The 24,414-nt window shown below is 34.8% G+C and overlaps 1 protein-coding gene across 3 annotated transcripts in view; it reads right to left on the reverse strand.

Moving 5' to 3' along the window:
• Positions 1-334: 334 nt before the first annotated feature.
• Positions 335-24,414, reverse strand: part of TMX3 (thioredoxin related transmembrane protein 3) — a 28,253-nt gene continuing 4,173 nt past the window's right edge. Inside the window, exons 3-16 of one of the 3 annotated variants that reach the window (XM_064657671.1) lie at positions 23,937-23,976; positions 22,605-22,728; positions 19,492-19,537; positions 17,856-17,936; positions 16,428-16,527; positions 16,097-16,174; positions 13,841-13,907; positions 12,040-12,138; positions 10,000-10,057; positions 9,254-9,307; positions 9,016-9,072; positions 6,749-6,878; positions 4,494-4,562; positions 335-3,329 (exon numbers count right to left, since the gene is read on the reverse strand). In XM_064657671.1, the coding sequence (XP_064513741.1) occupies positions 3,063-3,329; positions 4,494-4,562; positions 6,749-6,878; positions 9,016-9,072; positions 9,254-9,307; positions 10,000-10,057; positions 12,040-12,138; positions 13,841-13,907; positions 16,097-16,174; positions 16,428-16,527; positions 17,856-17,936; positions 19,492-19,537; positions 22,605-22,728; positions 23,937-23,976 (1,270 nt within the window). In that variant the 3' untranslated portion in view covers positions 335-3,062. Of the gene's footprint in view, positions 3,330-4,493; positions 4,655-6,748; positions 6,879-9,015; positions 9,073-9,253; positions 9,308-9,999; positions 10,058-12,039; positions 12,139-12,170; positions 13,374-13,840; positions 13,908-16,096; positions 16,175-16,427; positions 16,528-17,855; positions 17,937-19,491; positions 19,538-22,604; positions 22,729-23,936; positions 23,977-24,414 lie in introns of those variants that run through there. The other 2 variants (XM_064657681.1, XM_064657691.1) reach the window with 2 other exon arrangements.

Below are 24,414 nucleotides of genomic sequence, written 5' to 3' on the forward strand. Positions count from 1 at the left end.
CAAAGCAGCATGAGACTGTGCATGTCTGAGTGTCAAGACTACTCAAGTGCTTCCAGAAGGAGATGTAAGCTAGAACAGTCTATCTTGGGATAGACTGCCTCAGCATCCCTCTGTTTCTGTAGAAACTCTTAAGTATGGTATTTTAAAATTTCTTTCATTTGTTTCATATTGCTAGAGTGCTCACTAAATCAAAGATAAGTAAATATTAACTCCTCCAGCTGCAATTCTGCACCATGTTACTCAAGGCCTAAAGTACTCTTTCAACAAGCACCCTCCGACACAACGTGTAAATCTAAGCTCCTAACACACAGTAAATTAAGCAAAGGAAACAAGCTGTTTTAAATGGTTTTTATTACAGAAAAAGAAAAGGCTTACACTTGACTTAGAAAAGCAGCATTACTTCATGAATCCCAAGTTATTACAGTGAAGTTGCTTTAGGAAACCTTTAGAGACTGCAGAAGAAAAATAAAATGCCCTCCCTCAGACAGCACTCTGGATTACTTGTGTGACCACAGCAAATGCCTTAATCTCACACCACTTCTGACACCCACTATACGACTTGTATACTTTTCTTCTCCCTGTGACTTGCTCAATATAGCTGGGAGACGGATTCAGTGAAAACAGCAGTACATTTCAAGTTTAATTTTCAATAGTTCAGTACCCATCTGATGGATATTAGACTTCAGAAGTAACCAAGACACAGGCTTTACTCCTAACTCTGACTACTAAGTGCTACAGTTTTAACAGATCCCAGTGTGATCTGTTTCTTCCACAGTATTTTCCTTACTCAGGTCCACATCTCACAAGATTTCTCAGCAAGTTAACTGGCTACTACTGATTATAAACACGAACAAAAAATAACCACCAAAAAAAAAAAAAGGCTCATAGTTGAAACAGCTCTTAGGAGAGCAGCAGAACTCAAATATTTTTTAATTTTGTTTTACACTCCATAGAAGGAACAGCAGCATTCCAGTGACCACTTTAGGTTTTTATTAAGTCAAAAGCTGCAGGTTTCCAGCTTGAGCCAAAATAAAATATGTAATTGATCTGTCCTGAAATCTTAAAGAGAAGACAAAACAAAAAAACATATTACTGCCTTAATAGTCCTATATTTTGACTATCAGCACTGAGTTATGCTGAAGTCCGAAGAAATTTACAGGTTTTACTGTAAGTGATTTTTTATTTTTTTTTTAAACTTTTTTAATAAACAACTCAGGACCTCCATATCATGTTAAAAAAACTTGCTAAACACATTTTTAAGCATCTCATTCTTCATGTACTAAAACTACACCTCAAAGACTCTGCCAAAAAAATTAAACACCAATAAAAAACAAGAAAACTCAAGTCACTATATACAATTAGCTATAATGACAAAAATGAAAAAAAAAAAGGCAATTCGTAGAAGGAAAACGGAGAAAACAAAAAATGGGGAAAAAAAGTATCTGACACATGCTACTCAGTATTCTATGAATTCATTTTTTATCTCTCCACCCAAAAGGAAAAAGTTTGGATTCAAAGCCAGACAGAAGTTTTCTGAAAAAGTTCCTAATCTCTTTACATGTTGTTTATACTGATTGACAACCAAAATCTTTAAGTCAGGGATCTACTCTGTATTGCAACATGAAGTCAGCTGTTACCAAGCTACTTAAAGAGAAGAAACAGTTTCTTTCCTACAGAGAAAAAGAATACAATGTTTTCCCTGGTTACCATTGTATAGCATCACCAAATTTACTCAAACACAGAACCTGTCTATTTAAGCTTACTCATGTTTTTTATTTGAAATTCCTTAAATTAGTCCTAGAGCATAGTAATTTCTTATGTGATCAAGCTGCCTAATGAGAAAGACATTATAATTTGTATTATACAGTAATATAGCCTTAAACAAAACAGGAACAAAAAGAAAAAACAAACCAGCAAGGAATAGTTCAATGAGTTCTGTGATTCTCTAAGATACTGATGCCAAAGGCTACTTTATAGCTTCCCCTTGGAGATCTTAACCCTGGACACAAATTAGTCCTTTTCACAGTCACAGCGTTGTACTAAAACTGAATTTTATGATGAAAAAGGTAAGAAAAATGCATTATACTGATCAATCTATTTGAATGTTAATATTATGCTCTAATAACTCCCTCCTTCAGAGTAAGTAACAGTCTCAAACAAAACCAACTACCTCAAAAGATATATAACAATCTCAATTAAACACTGTGAAACAAATTTACACCATTCAAAAAGGTTGCCATTAGAGAGCTATACAAAATCATCAGAGGGTCTTTATATTTACATCTTCTTTTATCAAGTTATGCTGCAGATTTAGGAAACTTAAAGACCTGTAGCACTATAAGTCCGTGCAAGCACTCATAGAAAACAACAGGCAATCATGTTCTAGAAAGTTTGTAACAGTTTTCCAATATTTTTAACTGCTAGAGCACTAGTAAACACTTCACTTAGAATATAACTCCCACATCCTATATCAAGTAAACATTCTTGACTGCCAATAATTATATTATTACATGGTAGAACAGTCTCCAATTCATAACAATTTACATTTAATTGGAGAAAATAGAAAATCTTCTTGGTTTTTTTTTTTTCATAATAATGTGCAAAAGGTAGAAGATGTGACTTCTTAGAAAAATCACAACTTGTCTTTAGCTATCAGGCTCTGAAAGACTTCACAGCTCTCTTCATTTTTCTTAGTTTTCAGCCCTAATTTTATGGGAATGAGTGCTTAGCTGGGCTAACTTAGCAGTTCATCACATACAGTAAGGTCCAGTAACATGATCTCACTGTTCTGGAAATGAACAATTCAAAATTCTTCCAAAAATGGTATAGAATTGTACCTGCAGATTTCTTCAGTTTAAGTTGCTCTTTGTTGATCTAATAAGGACAATTAAGAGAACATCCATTTTTTTTTCTGTCAATTTCTGAGAAAATTTGAATACATGCAAGTCAAAACTACCATAATGCAGACAAAACGGTCCTCTTTCATGAAGATCATCAATAAATGAAAACCTTCAATAAATAAATCTATTTGGAAATTCTAGAGAATTCTTCTGCTAAACAAGTTAGTCTTTTTTCTTTTCCATTATGTCTTTCTGTTTAAGCTCTCCATCTGAAAGTTCTGTGTATTTTCCATTCTTTTCCTCCTCTTGTTCTTCCTCACTGCCTTCGTCTGTGAGCTCCCGATCGCCACTTTCCTTTTTAGCTCCCTCATGCTCAAATACCTCTCCATCTGTATCAGCTGTGCAGATTCCATAACACATAATGCTGATGACCCCCAGGGGCAGCCCAAAGAGAAAGCATCCCAGAAGTGGTGAACTCTTGAACACAGACTGTTGAAATAGAAATTTGAAGTAGAAAAGACTTTCAGTGAATAACATAAAGTTACTGCACTACTTCTCTTATCACTCTGTGCATTTATTCAAAAATATCCAAAATGAGATTCAGTGGTTTTTCAGGGAGATGGGTAAGGTTTTTTGGGTTTTCTGTTTGCTTGGTTTGGGGTTAGGTTTTTGTATTGCTGTTGCTTTGGGGGTTTTTTGGATTTTGTTTTGCTTTCTTCTGCAAAAATGACAAAGAGTCCTCAACTGCAACAATACCTACTATAAGTTTATAAAAAAATACTTAAAAATTCAAATATTACAATATTCCATTGGGGTAGTTAATGTTAACAGGCCAACAGCATATCCTATTCATTGTTTAAAGCTTCAGAAACAATTGTTCTAACAGTGTTACAAAAACACTTTTAAGGAACCAGATTCAGCTACTATTTGTGCCTCATTCTCAAAAATTTAAGTAATAAGGGATCTGCAGAAATGTTCTGTTACTAGACAGCTTCCTGTTGAAGAGTAGCTTAATGGCATGGGAACAAGTACTTATGGTTGCAGAAATTTATGGTTAAAAGTTGCATTTTCACAGAAGTAGAAGCCACTCATATAGAAACACGCAAGTTTCGATTTAAATTCACAGCACAGGTTTATCTGCTTGTGTAGGACAAATGAAGAAATGGATTTGTGTACTTCTCCAGCTAACAAAACTTTGTTAAGCATAATTAGCTTATAAGAAAGATGATACAAATATTTGCTTTAAACCTACACAAAGAGTAGTATTTAATCCCTTTATGCCATAACTAATTATAACAAAACCCTAATGTTTCTCAGAACAGGGAAGTGCTACCAGTTTAGGAAAGTATGTCAAAAGATCAAGGAAAAGATTTTGAATTTTCCCTGTTCTATCCCTTAAAATACTTGTCAGGCATATAGAAAAGGAGTGAAAAACTAAGAAATCAACTTATGTTGAAAAATTATAAAATATAGTATTAAAATATTTATTCAAGAAGTTAATTTGGCTTAAATCTAATTTATATATACCTATAATATATACGCAATATATATAATATAAACCAACTTATATAAAGATATTTTTTAACCCTCTGAAAATATTTGTTTTGTGATTGACAAGGGTACCATCTAATTTAATGAAAAAATAAAACTTACCATTATAGTAGACTTGGCATCATAGATTATTCTCTTGATTCGTTGCAGAAGTCCATCACCACCCTGTGCCTGAAATTTCAAACGCAACCAAGTCAAAACTGCTGACACTTTTCAGTTATGATTCCAAAAGTTCATTCTTCAGACCTTGCAATCTTAAGTCCCTTTAGAAGGAAATGAAAAGTAATTATTCTTACATCTCATGATGCCCAGACACTCCAGCTTGTCAAACTTCGATAACTATTATTCAATAGTCTCACGAAAAAGTCTCTCACAACAGTTTTAAACAATCAGTGCCAACTTGAATAGTAGGCTGGCACTCACTCTTACCACAGAGAAACACTAACAAAAATTAGCAACTGTCCTGATATAACATCAATAAAACTGCAGAGATCTTCTGAACTTTCCTGCAGCTACTGGATATCCATTTATGGATTTTTGACAGCACAGTTAGAAAAAGCTAAGGACTAAGCAAAAAGAAGATATGAAGGTGCAATAAATAAAACTTGTGTCAAGCAATGACAGACTATACCTACACTGCCACCTAATTTAGCAGTGTTCAAAATAACTACACGAATCTAAGGGCAATCTGTCTCTTGAACAGGACTAGTTTTCACCTGTTGAGTTGCCAGAGAAATAAACCCCATTTTGCAAGTTAACTGATCAGCACCTGATCTGACTTTTCAAAACCCCTCAAATAGCAATAAAGTCCACAAAGATCAAACAGAGTCACAAAAGGTTACCTAAAGGGCTTACAGAAAATACCAAGAAAGTCAAGGTGAATAATCCAACACTTCCCAAAGAAGGGAAGGGTGAAATGTTAGATTTCTCAGAAATTTCTCTGTGGCTCATAAAGTCTGCTTCCTATTAGCAGTTCACCAGCATACTTTGAAGACTGTCATTCCTCAACAGCCGTACAATTTCTTGGGCAAAGAACATAGCCAATGTAGTGCCATTTTATGTCTGTAGACACCTCAGACAGCTTAAATGAAGGCACATCCTATATTTTTGTCTTGTATAGAGATGTGAATTTAGATCGACCTTTAATCATTCTAGCTGGAGTACTGCAAACAAAAAACAGAAAGACCTAAGTGACAAAATAGCAGCAAACTGAGGCATCATAAATTAATTTCCTCAAAGTTAAAAACCAGCCAGAAATCAATTTCCTTTATTGTTTCAACCAAAAGGATATATTTAAATAGAGTCTAGCATGTTAATAACATAATTCAATGCACTTAAAAAAGTGAGAACTAAAGAACAAAGAACTATCAAATAAGTTATAGTAATACCCCTCACAATGCAACTGGAAGCATGGCCAGTGAAGTTATGAACAAGTAACTCCACCTCCATTATGTTACTACATCAATTTGTCAGATTAAATAAACCAAGGTACCCCATATGACTGAAATGATCTTCAGCATTACTAGCCATTACCACCCAATGACCTAAAACTGCTGATGTAATGGAAAGCAGGATTCAGCCAGCACAGCAAGCATTCTGCAGCAAGTTGGGGCTTAAACCAACACAGGCTTCTCCTGGGAGGCAGCCAAATTATTTGTTAGCACTGCTCCCCTTTGTGGGAAAGCCTTCCACCCCCACAAGCACAAATGAAAGCTCTGATCCATGATCTTTTCTCATCCACATAACATAGCCTTCTGTTTAACAAAGTATACTGAGGGAATAAATACTAAGAAATTATCCAAGCCACCAATTCCAGATGGATTTATTAACCTTGTTGTTTTAACAAAAGACAGCTTGATTTTAGTTTTAAAGCAGACATGGGTAAGCTTGTGTCCATTTCTAACATGAAAAGCAAGTATACCACTGCTTTTTGAATCAGAACTTATCATTTTTCCACCTATTGGATTTATTGATTTACCATCCAAAAGAAAGAGTATGGTTGAATTATGCACTATAATAAAAATTTTAAACAAATGCATTTAATGCAAGCCAGGAGATTAATAATGAGATCTCCATTTACCAGTGCACCAGTACAAGGAACATCAAAAGAAGCCAACCAACATTATGCTACAAACAGAATAAACCTTGTTTTCTGCAAGAGGTTTTGCAGTCAGAACAGTAAGCAACAGCACAACTCCAGAATTCACAATCACATACTCACTGCCAGCACACAAGACAATAAGACAGATAGGACAGGAAGATAAAACACATGACAGAGTAACCAAATCTTTTCCCTGCTTTAGCATCTAAGGAAATAAACATCAACCGACATATTCCCAGTCACAATGAAGACTTACTTCAGCTGTACCATCCAAGATATTGTTAATAAACCGAACCATGTCTTCTGTGCTCTCAATGTGCCTATCTGGTAGAAAATACTGCTGATTGGAGGTATTCAATACAACAATAGTAGGGATTGTCAAGTCACTGGAAACATAAAACAGACAGTTTATACATTTAAAGAACTCCCATGTAAAATATTGGAATTCAAGTAATCGCTACAATAATTTAAAAGGATATCCATGAATCTTCACTTTCTCGTGTGTTCTTTATAACATTCCTTAAAGGCAAGAGGGAAGGGAGAAGAGAATCACCTGAATCAAGTTGGGTGTTTTTGCAAGTGCCTAACAAGCAACAAGCCAGCAACAGTGCCTAACAAGCCAGCAACTTCTGCCAAAATACATCGTCCCAGTCAAAAGAGAACAAGTTTTATCACTGGGATGCAGAAAGATTCATCAAAAAAAACTAACCTCAAAACAAACAAAAAAGTACCCAGATTCTATATGCTATACAGAGATTCATAAAAGCACATTTAATGTGTCTCTTCCAAGAACTGAGGAATTAATACTCTACATCCACCTCTAGTTGATATTCCCAATGACACCTCTCTACATCCACCTCTAGTTGATATTCCCAATGACACCTTAGCTTACTACACTTTCAGTAAAGTAATATTCTGTTTTCTTCTTTTGTGTGTAGTTTTAATCATACCTTTTCTAACCCAACAAAAGCATGTTCATACACTGGTGAAAAGACAGAAGAACTATAATGTCTCCTCATGGAGTTATAGCCAAGTTCATAAATTTACTTCTATCAGGGTCTACTAATTCTATCCCTACAAATCACACAATATTTTGTCCTTTGTGAAGAAACAGAATTTGTTCCTATGTCCACCTGGCACAGTAAAAAACTATTCTGTGATACATTTCTCACTATTCAGGAGGCTTTTTCTATTTCCACTTGCTGCCATCTGTTGACAAACCGGAGCACTTGCAATATGGTTTTACTTGAATCATTCACACATCCACAGGAAGAGCAGTTACTTGTAACACTGAACATAATTTGCTTCTTTCTTTTGCTGCTTTCCACTTACGCTTGAAATGTATACTCTCTGTCTAGAAAACAGTTAAAAGCCGGTGAATACTTGAGCAACAACTTTCCATATACTACAAATTATAAAGTCAGGCCTTTTGCAGATTTGGTTAAACAACCAAGCTGAACAGACCTTGCCACTAGATCACTGCCACTCTAAGTGGCAGTTCTGTCTTCGTTCCCTTCATTTCCTTCCTCCCAGAGATCTCATCTCCCTCCCCCCTACTTCTCTGCACATCAGTTCTGGTACTCAGCAGAGCAGAAGAGGTTTAAGGGTTTTGTTGAATCAGCAAAATAACTTCCCTACGTGGCTAGACAAAAACCATTTTTCTGCCAGATAAACAAGCTGAAACAGCTCAGTAGACAGTCAGATGTAAGAGCCTGCACAGGAGAAGCAATTAATGAAGTGAGGAAGGTCTCACTTTTGGCAACTATAAAGCTCAATCACATTACTTGACTTCAACTGAGAGACAGTTGTTTTTAAATGAATTTTATTCAGGTCTTAATCTACAGACATCCTACAGAAATACAGATCTTATGACTCCTGGGTCCCCATTAAGCTCCTAGAACCTTTAGGGGCAAGAACATATGCTTTATTAACGCTCTGATACCCAAGAAAGGGATTTGGAAAACTTACAGAGCTGGCATACAGACCTCTGGTTTTTCCCTTCTTTCACTCCAAATGCCAGAGGAGAACAAATAGTCAATGGTAAATGCCAAGAAACTTAACTCTCTAATTATGCATTTTTTTAGACACGGATCATAACAAGGGCAACTGTCAAGCATCTTGTTAAACCACTTATATATTTCAAAATCTGCCATGTACATATCAAGAGCAGACAGCATCTTCCATGCATTTTATGCTGCTTCTCTACAGAAGCATACTTCTATGCATGTCTTAAAAATGCATCAAGAGTGAAAATCCCACAATTCTAACAGTTACTAACTTAACAAAGCAGACCTAAAAGATAAGCTTTGTCAATCAGTATTATCAGTAAGCGGAACTTCTAATATTAAATTATGCAGTTTAATTTAACATAAAACTGCTACTATGTTTCATGCTGAATTCTCAGGACACTGATTTTTTTTTGAGCCATGAAAGCCAGGAATTCTTCATAAGATTATTTTTAATTAAATATATTCAGTAACGAATACAAGAGAAGAAAGAAAATTCAAATAAGAATTTACTTACTCCATTAGCAAACTATTAATGTAATCATTTCCATCCATATGGCCAAACTGGAAATCCCTGTAAGAGAAATGGTGAAAAAAGCAATGATGAAAAATAAAGCAGAATAGTGGATTTCACCAATAGTTTATCTTTAAGTATTTTTCCTATAACCGAAGACACTCAGCAACGTAATTCAAAAAAGTGATGATCTAGAAGACAGTTCATTTAAGATATCAGAGTGAGTACCATGTGTGCCTACCTGTGAAAGTGATCCCGGTAATCTCTAGCGACTTCCTGAATAATGGACTTTAGTCTGGAGGCAAAAAGAAATAACATTGATAATCCAGGATATACTCTTTCAAACTACAAACAATAAACACTGAGATTTCCCCAGAAAACAGCAAATTGGACCTCATCAGCAATGAGGATTACCAAAAAACACCTGGCTCATCGTGCTTGGTTCCTAAAGGTTTAAAATCCCATACACAGTACTTGAACAGCATTTTCTTAGTCTAATTACATATGCAACCAGAAATGGACAGAGGAAGGTCTTGTTCCTCTCAGTCTCAAACTCCAATCCCTTTTTAAATGTTCCACAAACAACTAATATGTAAGCATCACTACACTAATTTTTAATGCCAGTGAGCTGAAGTACAGTCACTTGTTTAAACTTACTAAGTTCATCTCAAAGTCATCTGAACTCAAGTACTCTCATCTAAAGGTGACACAATAGCTTTTAAAAGCTGTGAGATCATCGTTGGCTCCTGTGATCTCATTAACAAAGGGCAGAAGAGTGAGTCAGGAACTCCCATCATCTCATTGAACTCATATGTGCTTCAACTGAGCCATAAATTAAGGAAATTCAGGACACTAAGTCAGAAATTAGAGAACACGTGCAAGTTAAACCCACTCATTTAACGTAGTATTTATTAATAATTAAGAAACTTCTAAAGTTGTCATACCAGCACATTTCTCCCATAGTGTCACCCATATTCAGTTCTGTACCTGGTATGTTCCACTGAAGAGTTTTTATCATCAATGACTGCAATAGCCACAAGTTTTCCTAAAATAAGGAATAAAATTCTTGAAACCACTTAAAAAGAAACACACATTCTCAGATGCAAAACATGCTAACCTAGAAGAGCAGATAGTCTCCAGAGACAGGAATTAGTTTTTAAGTACAAACCAATCTCAAAGCCAAAGAGCCTCTTCGAGCTGACCAAAATGTGGTTTTCTAAAAGCTACTGAAAATAAATGAAGATGTGGCTTAATGCCACACCACTAGCATTCTGTGAAAAGCCTATCCTTAGAAAGAAGTTAAAAGGGAGGAAACACAGATAAAAATTAATAACCTACTCAGGCTGCATATGTGCATATACCTAAATATGAGACTACGGAGACCTTTATTACATAATAGTAATTACAAGCTGATTCTAAGTCACTGAATCACTATTGTATGGATTTAGTAATGACTACTTTTCACATTATTAAAAATTTGGAGTATTATGGAAAAAAAAATTTGGAAAATTTACTGTCACAGCCCAGAATTCATTGCATCATAAAAACACTTTAGTCCACAGACCTCTGTCAGAGGAGCTTAAAGGCCAACACCAAAATATATTGATTTCTCAGATTTACTTTGTGAAGTTTTTCTGATTAACAGAAAAAAACCCCCAAACCCCAAGGATTCTGACGGTGAATCAGATCAAAGTACGTTTAGAAAGCTGGCCAAAGGTTCTCCAGATCAAGCATTTCCTGCTAGGAAAGCAGATCAGCTAACAGTGTAGTCATCAGCCAAATTAACTAAAGCCTACAGAGTGCAGATCTGTTAATTCTCTTCAGATGCCGTGATTCACTCAACCCCCCCACCCCCCAAGACAACCTATTGCTCTGTTCCTAAGTATCATCATGCCAAAGGGAGCATTCTCCTCAAAAATAGAAAGTCACTTTTTTTCAAGTAATACTGAAGAGTCTTAAGAGCAAGAACTATGATTCATTCCCAGGCTTTCTTGTGAAACAGCAACAGCTTCTCCCCATCCCACTTCTTCCATACCTCAATTCTCACTTTTTCCCATTTCTTTCCTTACTGTAAGGCACTACCTAGTCAATACACTAGGAGTCAACTACCTTTTAGACTGAAAAAGACAACGTAAATAAATTTCAAGTACATCAGTTTCTTTAAAGTAAATGATGGTTCCTCCATTGGATTAATAAAGTCAACATTCTTCCTTTTTGTAATTTGAGGAATTGTTAGACAAAAATGTAACAGGAACAAATATACTACATTTAAAAAACTTGTAACAGCACCTCTGTAAATAACTGTTTAAAATGTAGGTGTAACAATATTAGCTTTATATGTGAGAACCTAGATGTTTCATAATCTTTAAAACCTGAAAGAACTCAATGCTGATTGAATATAAATACTTTGAAAGGGAATGTAGATGATAAGATACCCTGGCCTGGAAAAATCAACACTTACAGCATTTTTTATGATATTTCAGAGTATGTATACCTTAAGAGCAGTACAGATTATTTGCCTATTCCAGAAGTCACTTGGCTGCAAAATTTTTTATTGGCCTGCAAAAAATTTTACTAGAGAAAAGCTGAAGTTTTCTGGGACAAGTCCATTTTAGCACACGCTCCACTCCCTTCATATGTTTTAAAGATATCTAAATCCATTAGATGTAAGACATCTAAACCTGTCCATATGTCATAAAATTCCCTGCAGGTATTCCAAGAGTTCGTATACAACTTACACAAAACCTAAGGTGCTCTTAAATTAAAAGTTCTACTAATTTTTCTGAATACCACAGGATTAGACATACAAACTTCTATGTTGTGAGGAAAGGATTAGTGTAGGACAAGGCTGTGGATGAAACCTCTAGTCAACACAACAGGTCTCACCAACACCAACAAAAGTCTGGCACTACCAACTTGAACTCTGAGACTGATTAATTTCTGAGATTTAAAAAACACATTCTTAGTACTCTTTTAATTTTTCTTACACACAATATGTCAAAGGGATTGGTGGTAGCAGCATCTCACCTGTATCTCCAAGTTCATACAGCGTAAAGCCATCAACGTTAAGGTAGCCTTGAAACCTTTCTCTATTTATCCAAGATGACAAATCACCATCTTCATACTCTAACAAAAAAAAAAAAAAAAAAAAAAAAAATGCTTTTTTTTCATAAGGTAGGCTGTCATATTTACTACTTAAGTACTATAGAGGCAAACACTATTTTTTCTCCTTTTATTCTTCTTAAGTTATCACATGTTTCTGGACATTTCGGTTTTAAAACTTGTAAAGCAATTTTCAATTGTTGAAGAAAAAATGTGTTAGAGAAAAGTGTGAAAAGTTGATTTTTTCCCCCCAGACTCAATGATAAACAATACTATATTAAAAGTTGTGACACAGTGCAGAAAGGAACAGTTTCAAACTCTGCTTTTAAAGGTGTATGTGTGCTTGTCACCAAGTTTCAAACTAAGTAAACAGAGATAAAATTACAGAAAGCAGTATTTGTGAGGCTCCTTAAATGAAACAAAGAAGTCAAGAAAAAGCAGATGCATCAACAGCACTGTGAATGTAAAGGAATAAACAGTCATGTATGACTCAGAATCAGTTATACTGAAGGCTACTTTCACATGCTAGATGTTTTAATCCATAAAGAATCCAGTTCTAACACAGACCACCAATTAGATCTTATTCACAAGTAAAAAAGAAAAACATATATAAACATAATGTTGCATATTATATGTACAATAAACAAATTCATATTATATAGAGTGATTTATCAATAACTTCAGGTTAACAATTATTTGCCATAAGATAGTAGCAAACAATTCCAAGGATAATGCTTCCCATAGGTCTGCATCAATTTCCCTACTAAGGGGAAGAAAAAAAAAAAACCCAAACCAAAATACCAGACAAGCTGAGAGTATTGAACTGGATTTTGCCAGAACTTTTTCTTATGGTAAGCTCAGTCATAACAGTTGGACATAATAACCTTATTCAGACTCTTAAACTGCATCTTCACAATTTGTTTGACTTAAAATAATGTTTCTGGTACATTCTGAGACAGTAAAATTTTTAGGAAGTAAATTAGAAGCCTGTTTCATTATGCGTTATGCATTTGTTTTAAAAGGTATGGAAAAAGCAAGCAGGCAACACAGCAAAAGGCAATTCAGAAGTGTTTCTCTTACAAGCTTTCTTTCTCCAGGATTGCAAAAAACGTAAAAAAATTTAAATGCAAATCAAGGAGGCTAGGAGTGAATTTTTATCTGGAGGCAACAGACTGAAGAGGAAGACAAGCACATCCCTTCTGTGAAGTCACAAAGAATATCCTTGATGGCCAATCTGGAGTATTTTGCTGTGGTACTACCTATTTTCAGAAATGAAAACTGCAGATTAATCTTCTGAGTGATACATTTTCAACTTAAAATAAATCTCATTAACTGTTCGAAACTGTAAATTCATCGTATGTGTGACTCCTCTTCAGTAAGTTTTCTTCTATTTTGTGTATGATGAATTACAACAGTGAGGGAAGGAGTAACTTTTATAAGTATATTAATGCCAGCAAATAATAATATTGGAAGCTACATCTTACTTATAACACAAAGCAAATATCATCACTTCTACTTCAGTATTCCTAAAACAAATGCCTTTCATTTTGTGGCATAAGAACTAATTATTTTTTCCTCTTCTCCTTCCTGAAGGAGTTGCTACTTATTCTAAAACTGGAGAATCTCCCAAAAGCCCAACATAAACTTCAAAAAAATCCCACCTCTTCCAGTTTCTCCATATATAGTTTAAATATCTTTTCTTAGGGTAATGTCCACTTTTACTTACCATCATAAACAAAGTAAGTTCCATCTTTGAAGACCATAACAGCAGGTAATTCAGGCAATGTCACATACTGAAAGAGTTAGTTTTCAATTAATCCATGAAAGATTGAAAGATGTTTAAACAGACATAAAAAATCTGAAAATATGGAAATGCAGTCCTTGGGAAAATATCTAAGTACATTTAAATATTTTCTGTCTAAATTTACCAAAATAAATTTATCAGCTTCTGCATATTACAAGTAACACAACATCAGTGTAGTTTTGAGAGGTAGATCTCACAAAGCGTAAATGAAACAGGATTTTTTACTAGTATCTCCAGTAGCATGAAGAATATTTTATGAGTTGCACATGAACTTTAGATAGGAGATCGTAAACTTGGGGGTTTTATCAATAATGGACCCTGTTCCCAATCGGTGCTGTTGTCAGCATACCTGTCATACTGCTATTTCTTCTAAATGTACAGTAAAATAGTAATACTGATAACATGTCCCACTAAATCTGGGCTATTTCTTGTGGATCAGACTGATGGGAATATAAAGAAACAGCTTCAGAAGACAAGGCTGCATACAGACCTAATTTAGGCAAAAGGAACAATGAAAGCCATGTTAAACATGATATTTAGGATAGTCAGCAACATACTAAAAAAAGAGGTGTAGAAACCTTTCTCTTGGAACTTAAAGAATCTCATTCAGCTCACATTTTCAGTGAACTGCCATAGAAGATATACTGCATCTACTCCTGACTGCTTGCTACCATTCAAAGCCAAAATTCTAACGGCACTTGTGGTTAAAAAAGGACTATATCATGAGCATACTTTTAATTATGTTGGCTGAATTGTCTACTGATATGTTTGGAAAAGGTAAGAACTGCATCATTTCCAAACAACATGCCTTCTATAATCATTCTGCATTATTTGTCTTGGAAACAAATGCAAAAGCAGTACGTTTACAATGTAACAGTTGATACAAATGAGTAATAAGAAAATTCTAAGTGATGCTTTTGTTCTCTTATTTTAAACACAGTTTTACATCTTTAAAGGACAAATCAATCTGTGTACAGATTACGGCTCGCAAAAGACACCTGAAGCTTGGAACAATATTACCCAAGGTGACAAAACAAAGCCTAACAGTGAACAGCATTATGCACAGGCTCATTACAACTCTAGCACTTAGTAATTTCATAACATTTTTGCTTCTCTCCATAGAATATTACTACTTCAGCTTAATGACAATGGGGAAATTACCTTCCATGAAAAAAAAAAGCTCACTGCTTTCATCAGTAAGATCATAGAATCTCAAAGACTTTGAGCCTTTTACACTCTTTCCACTGTACAACTGAACAGTACTTTTCTTGCTCAGGTGGGGCTGAAGTTCAAATAGCAATATTCAAATTACGGTGGCCTTTGATACAAGGCTTCTGGAAATCTAACAATCCACTATTTAAAATGAGTATGTTCTACTTATGATGTTCGAAAATGCAGCTGCTAAAAAAAAAAAAAAAAAAGCCAACAAATTATGCTATTCTCACCCTGCTAATCCCAAACTAATTTCCAAGTCACGTTTTATCAGGCATGGAGTAGACTTAGGTCCCACTTGGAGATACCAATAAATGAAACAGCCTCTTGATTTTGCTTCAACAGGTAAGCAACAATGATTAGACTAACAATACCAATTTTTTCCACCCTTGTGACTAACTGTCAATATTTTCCTTGTTACAGACTCCTCCAAAGAGCCACATGAGAATTCTGCAGCCAGTAGACTGGATCCATTGATCCCTGGGCAGACTAATGTTTTGATCACCTGTATTGTACAGGACAAAAATAACTTACCTCTTCACTTACTTCTCTGATTACTAAGGTATGAGAAGTACTTCATGGCAAAGACCCCCAAATTAGTTTTAAAAGTGTTTGGTGAAAGGACTGTCTGAAGTAACAAGAGTTGTACATTGGCTAAAAGTCCAAGTATCTACTTTCTTGAGCAGGTTGAACGGTCCAAATTGAGTTCCACATATCTTCTGATTAATTTTATTAATGTGACTGAACAATTAATTCGGCCAAAACAAAGCAGTAACAGACTTGAAACGTGGTTTGTATTCTTTCCTCATATAGACTCAAAAATTATATGTTTCAGTGTAATTACTTTGGAATCTATCAAAGCCAAATATACTGTAAGAAGCCATCTCTGTGCCATTGAAACAGTAAAATTACATATATGAGAACAACACCACTTCTGTAAAAATAGTAGGCATGGAAACAGCTTACCTCAGGCACTACATCTTCTGAGGCAGAAAAAAAGTACGTATAAACTATTAGTTCTGAAGCAACTTCAATGTATTTTTCCTGAAAAAATACAAACAACGTTTTTTAATTTCTGAACTTTTAGTATGGGTCAAATAAAAGCTTTGTGACATACCTCATCTTCAAAGAGAAATTAGAAAATATGGGTTATGATATAAGATTGCAAAAACACTTAAATAAATGTAGAAAGACCACATGAATTTGTTACAAGCATACACTTCAGTCTTTTAAAAGATATTTTAAATTACTCTGTGAATAGCCAGAAGAAGTAACTTTACTTAATCAAGCTTCAAACCTTTAAAGGAGATTCACCACCAACATACACAAAAAGTACACGATGTCTCTTTTGCACATGCTCAAACATATGCTGGCTAGGAAGTGGCCTGATAAGAGGTCTGGGAGGGAAATAAAAACAAGAAAGAAAAACCTTAGTTTTTGCAACCTGCAAAACCCAAACAAATAAAAATCCACAAGAAAAGTCATACAATTTTTTGTGTTTTTTTTAAATTAAATTACACAATGCACATTAATTCAATTTTTCAATTTATTATTTTATTTTCAACTAAAAGGGAAAAGAAAAAAAGAAAAATTCCCCCTAAAATAACGTGTTATGTTCCTCAAATAGCACACTTAAATTTAAAACTCATATCTTAGTACAAGATGTTGCTACAATGGAAACATGCATGTCATTTACTGGTCACAGAATTAGAGACTGAGCTGGACTGGAAGTGACCTTAAAGATCATCTGGTCCCATCCTCCAACCATGGGCTGGGACACCTGCCACTAGACCAGGTTGCTCAAAGCCCCACCCAGCCTGGCCTTGAACACTTCCCAGGATGGGGCATCCTTACAGTAAAGAATTACATCTTACCACCCCTACAGTAAAGAATTTCTTCCTGATATTTAATCTAAATCTATCCCCTTTCTGTTTAAAACCATTGCCCCTTATCCTGTCAGTACAGACCCTGATAAAAAGTCTCTCTTCTTCTTTCTTATAAGACCTCTTAGTGAAAGGCTACAATAAGGTCTCAGTCATTTAAGAGATAAAATTCTGAATTTAAGCACGGTAGTTATGAAATGTGGTCTTAAATCTTAAAAAATTCTGATCCCTCAATATTCCTAAACTACAGACTTCCGAACAACAATGAATATTATTGCTCCTATATCAAAGCTTCTTAATTATTTTTTAGAATGAAGGAAAAAAATGTGACTTTTTTTCTCCCCAAAGTTTACTTGTCAACAACATTTTAAGGCCACAGGCCACTGTAGGGAAGAAAAAAAGAGCCAACGGAAATTGTTATGAACAATCCTGCCAAAGCATTTCCTTATGGTGCCTATGGCATACTTTTCAGAAGCACAACTTCAGAGCATGAAACATCTTCTGCCTTAGTAATGATGCCTGTCAGCCAACATTTAGATTGGCATTCTTGTTTCTGACTTCCCTGAGCTTCATTTGTTCATAGTTTCCAGTACTCTGAAAAGCCCTTAGTTCTTGCACTGTAAGGAAGGTATTGTGGCTAGCCAGTCTCTCTGTACTCTCTCCATGCCACTCACCACCAGCCTCACATGCAGTGACACATATAGTGATAGGCATCAGTAGCACATATAGTTTTTAAGTTTGTGTCAGTATCTTGTTGTTTTTTAAACAGATTTAATTCTTGGCTCAAAATCCTACGTAAGTTTTAAGTCAGCAGAACCAGTTTCACAGAAGAGTATACTTACCCTGCCACTCTATTAGCAAATTCAACTATATCATCTTTGGTTCTAGGTCCTCTATAGTTGTATGCCAAGTCACCTTTTAAGCTAGATAAATGGGAAAGACAAAAAAAGAACAGAACTGAAATGACCTAAACTACATTTGTACATGCAGAATTACTCAATCTTCACAGGTTTATTACAGTCACCTTTTAATGAGTGAGAAGCAAAAGAAGTGGTCAGCAAATTATAAAACCCAATAATGCAATACAACGCAATTATGCAGTAAAAAAATATTTACACAGTATCTGATTTATTGACTTTTTGAAATAATTAGCATTCTTTTACATTTATTTTTCTAGTGCACAGCAGTCATTTACTCTGTAAGCACACAGATAACTTAGAACATTTGCTTATGACTGTATAAAAAAATCCCACCCCACACCCAAATCAAACCCCAAACACTCAACATTTATACTACTGAGGTATTAGTCTTTATAAAAGACAAACATATAAACTTGTTTATTTATTTTTTTTTATAATTGAAAGGTATCAAATAACCTGCCAAATCTTCTGAATGTATGTATTAAATTAAGCTTACATGAAGTGTTGGTCAGCTTATGGTACTCTGCTGACAGGGGACGTAGCACACTTGCATTATTAGAGTATTCCAGTAAGTTTCACTAATTCTAAGAGGCTTTCTTTAAATCCATATAGGTTTAGGAAACTCACAGGAAAGAAGTAATGATAAAGTGAGTTTTCAATGCCTCTATATGCCAATAAAATTTTTCATCCTTAAAGATTAATAAGTTAAATATCTCTTGTTGCCTTCTTGTCACTTTGACAAGATTCATTATTACATATTATGAGTATTATTTGCTTAAAAAATAACCTGCTAAAACCCCCAGTCTGTTCACAGTAAAAAGGACCACAAATTACTGTGTCTTAATATTTAATATGACCTTGTACTGGACTATAAACTACATGTGTTATAAGCAAGTACATAGAATATCATTATGGATTGATATTTTCCTATAATTTTTGTCCTCCACTGTCTTTTTTAAATCAGGTGAAAAAAAAACTACATATACTTCTCTTGTTAAACAACTTTTCTCACCCTTCAGCCTACACAATAACTACTACTGTCATTTACATAAGGTTTTTAAGGTACACAGGAGAGAAGAGAGAGGTAACTGAAAATAAGAAAATGCAATCAGCAGCTTACAAGAAGTTAACAGGAAGACTCAGCTATGCACTTACTGCCTGAATCACTCTAAAGATGTCAAATCAAGTGGAGGAAGGAATTCCTTTTTATAATAGTTGTGTGTATATATATTTGAAAGACATATTTATGTACACACACTTCTACATAACTGCATAGAAAACAGCAGTTAAATGAAGTCCAATTTGTTAACCTGTCTATTAAGAATTCTGTTTCTAAATAAGATGATGGACATGACTGAATTTCACAGCAAAACAGTCCAGTAGAAATCAAGGACAATGCCACCATGAGATGGTGGAGTGTTTTTTGGGGGTTTTTCTTGGTTTGGGTTTTACAGGTTTTTTGTGATTGGTTTATTTGAGATTTTTAAATGAACAAGGCTATGTTTTCTTTAGTGTCATCAAATCAGTGTTAGAAATTCAATAGGAAGCATCAACTTACAGCTTAATTGTTGGATAGCCTCGTACACCAAATTCAGATGCAATACCTGAAAGAAATATGTTAATGCCAAAGTGAACCAAGACTTTCTTGCTCTCCTACCTTAATCTTTAAACATAGTTTACTATTCAAGCCACAATAACAAATGAAAGAACTCCCACTTAGTTTAACATGAATTATTTTACTTGCTTTCAAGGAGCTGCTCTTATTAAGCTACTAAATTTTGGACCTCTTAAAGAAGTGCTGAAGGGTCCCAGCATAGGCTCTCAATTCATGTGCCACAACTCAAAGGCCATGAGAATCCTCTAAATAGACATGCTTGACCTGTTCTAACCAAAAGGTACCATGCATTTTAAAATACATACACAATTGACTGAAAATACTAGAGGCAAGAATCAAGCATCAAGGATGTACAATAGTAAATAGTAATGCTTGAAAGAAATACAAGACATGTGACATATCGTTATATGCTACAGTAATGCCTAATAACAGAAGTGCAATATCATACTGCAGTAGTTACAAAAAAGGTTTTACATCTGCATTCTGCAGACATAAATGAACCTCACCAGACACAGACACTTTCTAAGCAATCAGTTATTTACCTGCTGCTTACTAAAGTGGTGAAAAGCAAAACAACTGCAGAACTTTTTCCCCCACCTCAGGTTTGTTTAAAACCTTGTATCTTGCTACCATCTATTATACGAGTACAATTTGCAACTACCATCTTAAACTATACTTTTCAGTCAATTCAGTGTTTTCCAAAACTAAGTAGTCTTCAAAAAAGGCTAAAATTAAGTATAAAATTCTGACAACACTTGTGCAATTCCCTATTGAGTAAAAATTCCTGCACTCAAAAAGCACGAAGAGTCAATACCTATAACAAACATTCTAAAGCTACCAACCATATGTCAGAGCAAGCAGATGTGGGAGGACTTGTGTGCAGGGCTCTCAGTAACAGTTTAGGAACTGTGACCCTAGGGTTGTTTGCCTGGATCAGTGCCTTACTGCACAGCACTACAAATAAAACTAGCAGCTCACCTACAGGCATCTTAGTCAAAGATGACTGTTCTAAGAAATACGGGTACTAGGATCAATTTTATTCTGATCCTTTCCTCTCACAGCTCTACTACATAGACTTAAAATGCATTAAAATGTATATTAGAACATTCAATCACAAGAGCTGACAACAGCTCTCATGCATGGACAGGAGAACTAGAAAACAGACAATACATTATTTTTAAACCTCACAGCCTTGGAGATTACCAAAATTCTCTCAACATCCTGGAAGTGACATACTATTTACACCATCACCTCCACTTCTTGATATAAAGAATGCAGTACAGGCAAACAGCAACAGTTGTGCCAGCCTGAGGCGTGATGTGTTTCTACTCTGATCACATTCAGTTGACTTTGAGGCAAACCCCCCTGAAAATTCAACTGATAACACAACAGGTGACCTCTCTTGATAAAACTCCTGTGTCCTCATAACGCAGAGCCACCTGAGGTAACACTTACTGGATGATTTATATGTTCATCTGTGATTTCAGCTCTCTGACAACAAGCTACCCATAGTCCAGATTTTTCACACTACTTCCTATTTCAACTAGGAACACAAACTATGCAGAGCCAACCATTCATGGTCCTTTCTGGTTCCATGTCCACAAGTTCCAGCTGCATTTCCTTCTGATACTCTCAAGACTGAATTACTTTGATTTCATAGAATCTTTAGATTGGAAAGATATCAAGCAGAACTGACTTGAGCTTTTCATATCCAGATGTTATAAAATTTCCACTTTCAAAATAAAAGTGCAAAACTATTTCAAGAGATTTATTGGACACTCTATTTTATAAAATTGGTAACAAATCTGAGTAGAAAGACTTTTCCAGGGCACAAAGGAACCCTTGCAGCTTTCAGTAATTTTTATATGTGCAAAACTGAATTATAGAACTAAAACAATGTGCCAATTCTGTTCTAGGTATAAAATATAAGAATTTAGCATCAGGATGACAGATGCAAATATTTCAGGGTAAGAGTCCATACAATTTATATGGTTTAGAATTTTATATATATGACTGGAAAGCTAGAGATCCATGAAATGAACTTGAAATTTCTAATGCTCCAGACTTACTATAGCAAATAAGTATCTTTAAGATGTAACAAAATTTCTATGGTTTTACAGAAAAAGCTACATACAATAAATTGGTGTTTGAGACAAAATCATTTTGATCTCAAAAGACCAAACTCTGCTACAGGTAAGCACAGAAAAACTGGAATATCACTCAAAAAAGTATTCTGCATAATATTTTACGCAAATACAACAAAGCTGAATAACCAGATTTAATGGGGATTAATTAAAAATGTTACATGTATTTATAAAATTTTATTACATATAGATCTCCATTGGGCCCCACTCCTCCCTATGCCTTCCCTCTTAAATATCCTCCTGGTTCAACACAGATTCAAGTGAAATGACAATAAACAAGCATATGAAAACAAATAAAATACTGTTAAGCATTCAACAATCCTCTCACATCTACCCAAACCACTTCTCTGAATACCTAAAGTTTTGGGTTTTCTCTGAGAAGGTCAATACATAGGAAAAGCAAAAAAGAAAGCCTTAGAGCTAAATTTGGTTCTTCAAGAAGACATTTACAGAGAAAGATGGGAAAAAATTGGCTCAAGAGTAAATTCAAAGATTTCAGCAGGCTTTCTGTAACAGCTTAAGGACCGATTACCTGAAAAGAATAACAGCAAGAACACAAAGCACTTCTCCAACAGTAATACAAGGAACCTAAAACTGGATGCTGTGAAGAGACGCAGCACATAAAATGCTTATATAAGTACTCTAAGAGGCGTATCAAAAGCAGATCTTTGAAAAGCTTTTACCTTCCATTTGTCAGGAAGAATTCCCTACACAAGCAGAAACGAATGTGATAAAAACTGCACACTACAGCAAGTTGTCACTTTTAGAAAGAAAAAGATCGGGAAATTGTTCTCCAATGACTGTTTGCATACTTGTGCTATGATACAGAACAGAAGAATGACTTAATGAAAAAAACTAACAGTCTCAAAACAGAGTCTGCAATGAAATTACTCCTAACCAAACCATACTTACTAGAAAAGGAAGTTGCATCCATCTTCCCAACTTTTACTGGAGAGCCCATGTTTCTCATTTCTATGCCCACTTCATTCCACACAGGCTCTAGTTTCTTGCAGTGGCCACACCAAGGTGCATAAAACTGAGAAGCAAAAATATTTTATTAAAAAAAATAAATTAGTAGAAGTTGATTCTACAACTAACCCTCAAATCATTAGCAAGGCTTATTTTCCAGTCATGGTTCTCCTTATATCTTAATAAAATTGCAAGTTAATTACAAGGGTAGCATGACATGCAGCATTTATGATTTGGTCCTACTTTTAAGATGAAGGCACAAGTTTGAAAAGAATACATTAAATTGTTGCACTATTACATGATTTCTTATTTAAAAATCGATGGTGTGGTAACATTTTTAAAAATCTTTTGGAATATTTTCCTCTTTTCTTTGAAAGATAAGAGATCATGTAAACAATCTATCCGGGATTGTGCCAGTATCTGTCAATAGCAGAAGGGCAATAGATACTATACCTACTTCCCGAAACTGTCCTCTGGATTTCGGTTCTTCAGCAACTACTTTTATAGAAGCACAGTGAAAAATTGATCCCATTTTCTCAGGACCAAGCAGAGCTGAGACTCTATTTCACCTTTCTGCCTATGTCTTGCTGCAACACCTCAGTGAAATTAATAGGGAAGATATCGATGTTTTGGTATAACAAGATCAGGTTACAACCTGACAAAGCTGAATTTTGTTTTGTTATACTTTACTGATAACTCTGAATCAGCACATTTAGTTTTTCCCCACTCAAAAATAACAAATCTAAATAATACAATTTTGAGCATTACAGTACACATTTAGGTGAGATAAAAGGAATTTTACCTCATCCACAAACAAGCTCAATCTTTTTAGCAATTCCTTGTCCCTGAAATAAGGAGCACCAAAACTTTCCAAATAAGTTAGAAAAGTAAATGAAGCCTTTCATGTATTTGATCTTGCAGTGCTAATAAATGTCTAGAACACCCATTAGCTGATATAATTGGAGAACGGAACCATAACAATTTTGAAAAGAGGTTATCACCTCCTGATTGTGTTAGGTAACCTGCTTTCTTTTTTTAAGGACTGCAAAATATAGGATGAAGCCTATCTGCATGCAATATTCAGCCTATTCCTGGTTCACCATGAACAATATAGATTGCTTTTCCATCCTGTCAGAATTACTGTCAGGAAATTTTTCTGCATCATGCACAAACAATTTTCCAAACGATGAAGCAGCCTTACTACAAAGTGTAGCATTGTACATCCTATCTTTTGATTTCCACTAGCAGATCTTCCCATTTTTCTCATATACTCACATCTACGAGCCAAATATCATCTTTACGGTTTTCTTTAAACCTAAAAAGGGAAAAAACAAAATCAACAAATCTGAAAATAAAACACTGAAGTGCACGTGCGAAACAGGCAAAATCCAAAATAAAGATTCTTTCTTTGGGTGTGAAGAAACAGAGGAGATAAGATTTTCTAGTATTAACAATGCCCCTGCACATGCTACTACACACACAGATATAGGTTCCTATAATTACCTCCCAAGACAAAACAAACAAACAAACAACAACAAAAACAAAAAAAGAAAAAAAACAACAAGAAATAAGAATACGTACAAAAGATATTTGATTATCATATGTATTTTAAGGGGAAGAAGTATTTTGCAGTTGTCTTAGTGATATTAAATATTGTACACTGTTGTATTTTTACAGATCAACTAATACAGACTCTTAAAGCATTGGTTTACAATGTTAATCTTAGCTTTACTGAATGTAAACTAAATAAATT

Source organism: Pseudopipra pipra, chromosome 1 (genome assembly GCF_036250125.1).
Source record: "Pseudopipra pipra isolate bDixPip1 chromosome 1, bDixPip1.hap1, whole genome shotgun sequence".
In the NCBI taxonomy this organism is placed as follows: Eukaryota; Metazoa; Chordata; class Aves; order Passeriformes; family Pipridae; genus Pseudopipra; species Pseudopipra pipra.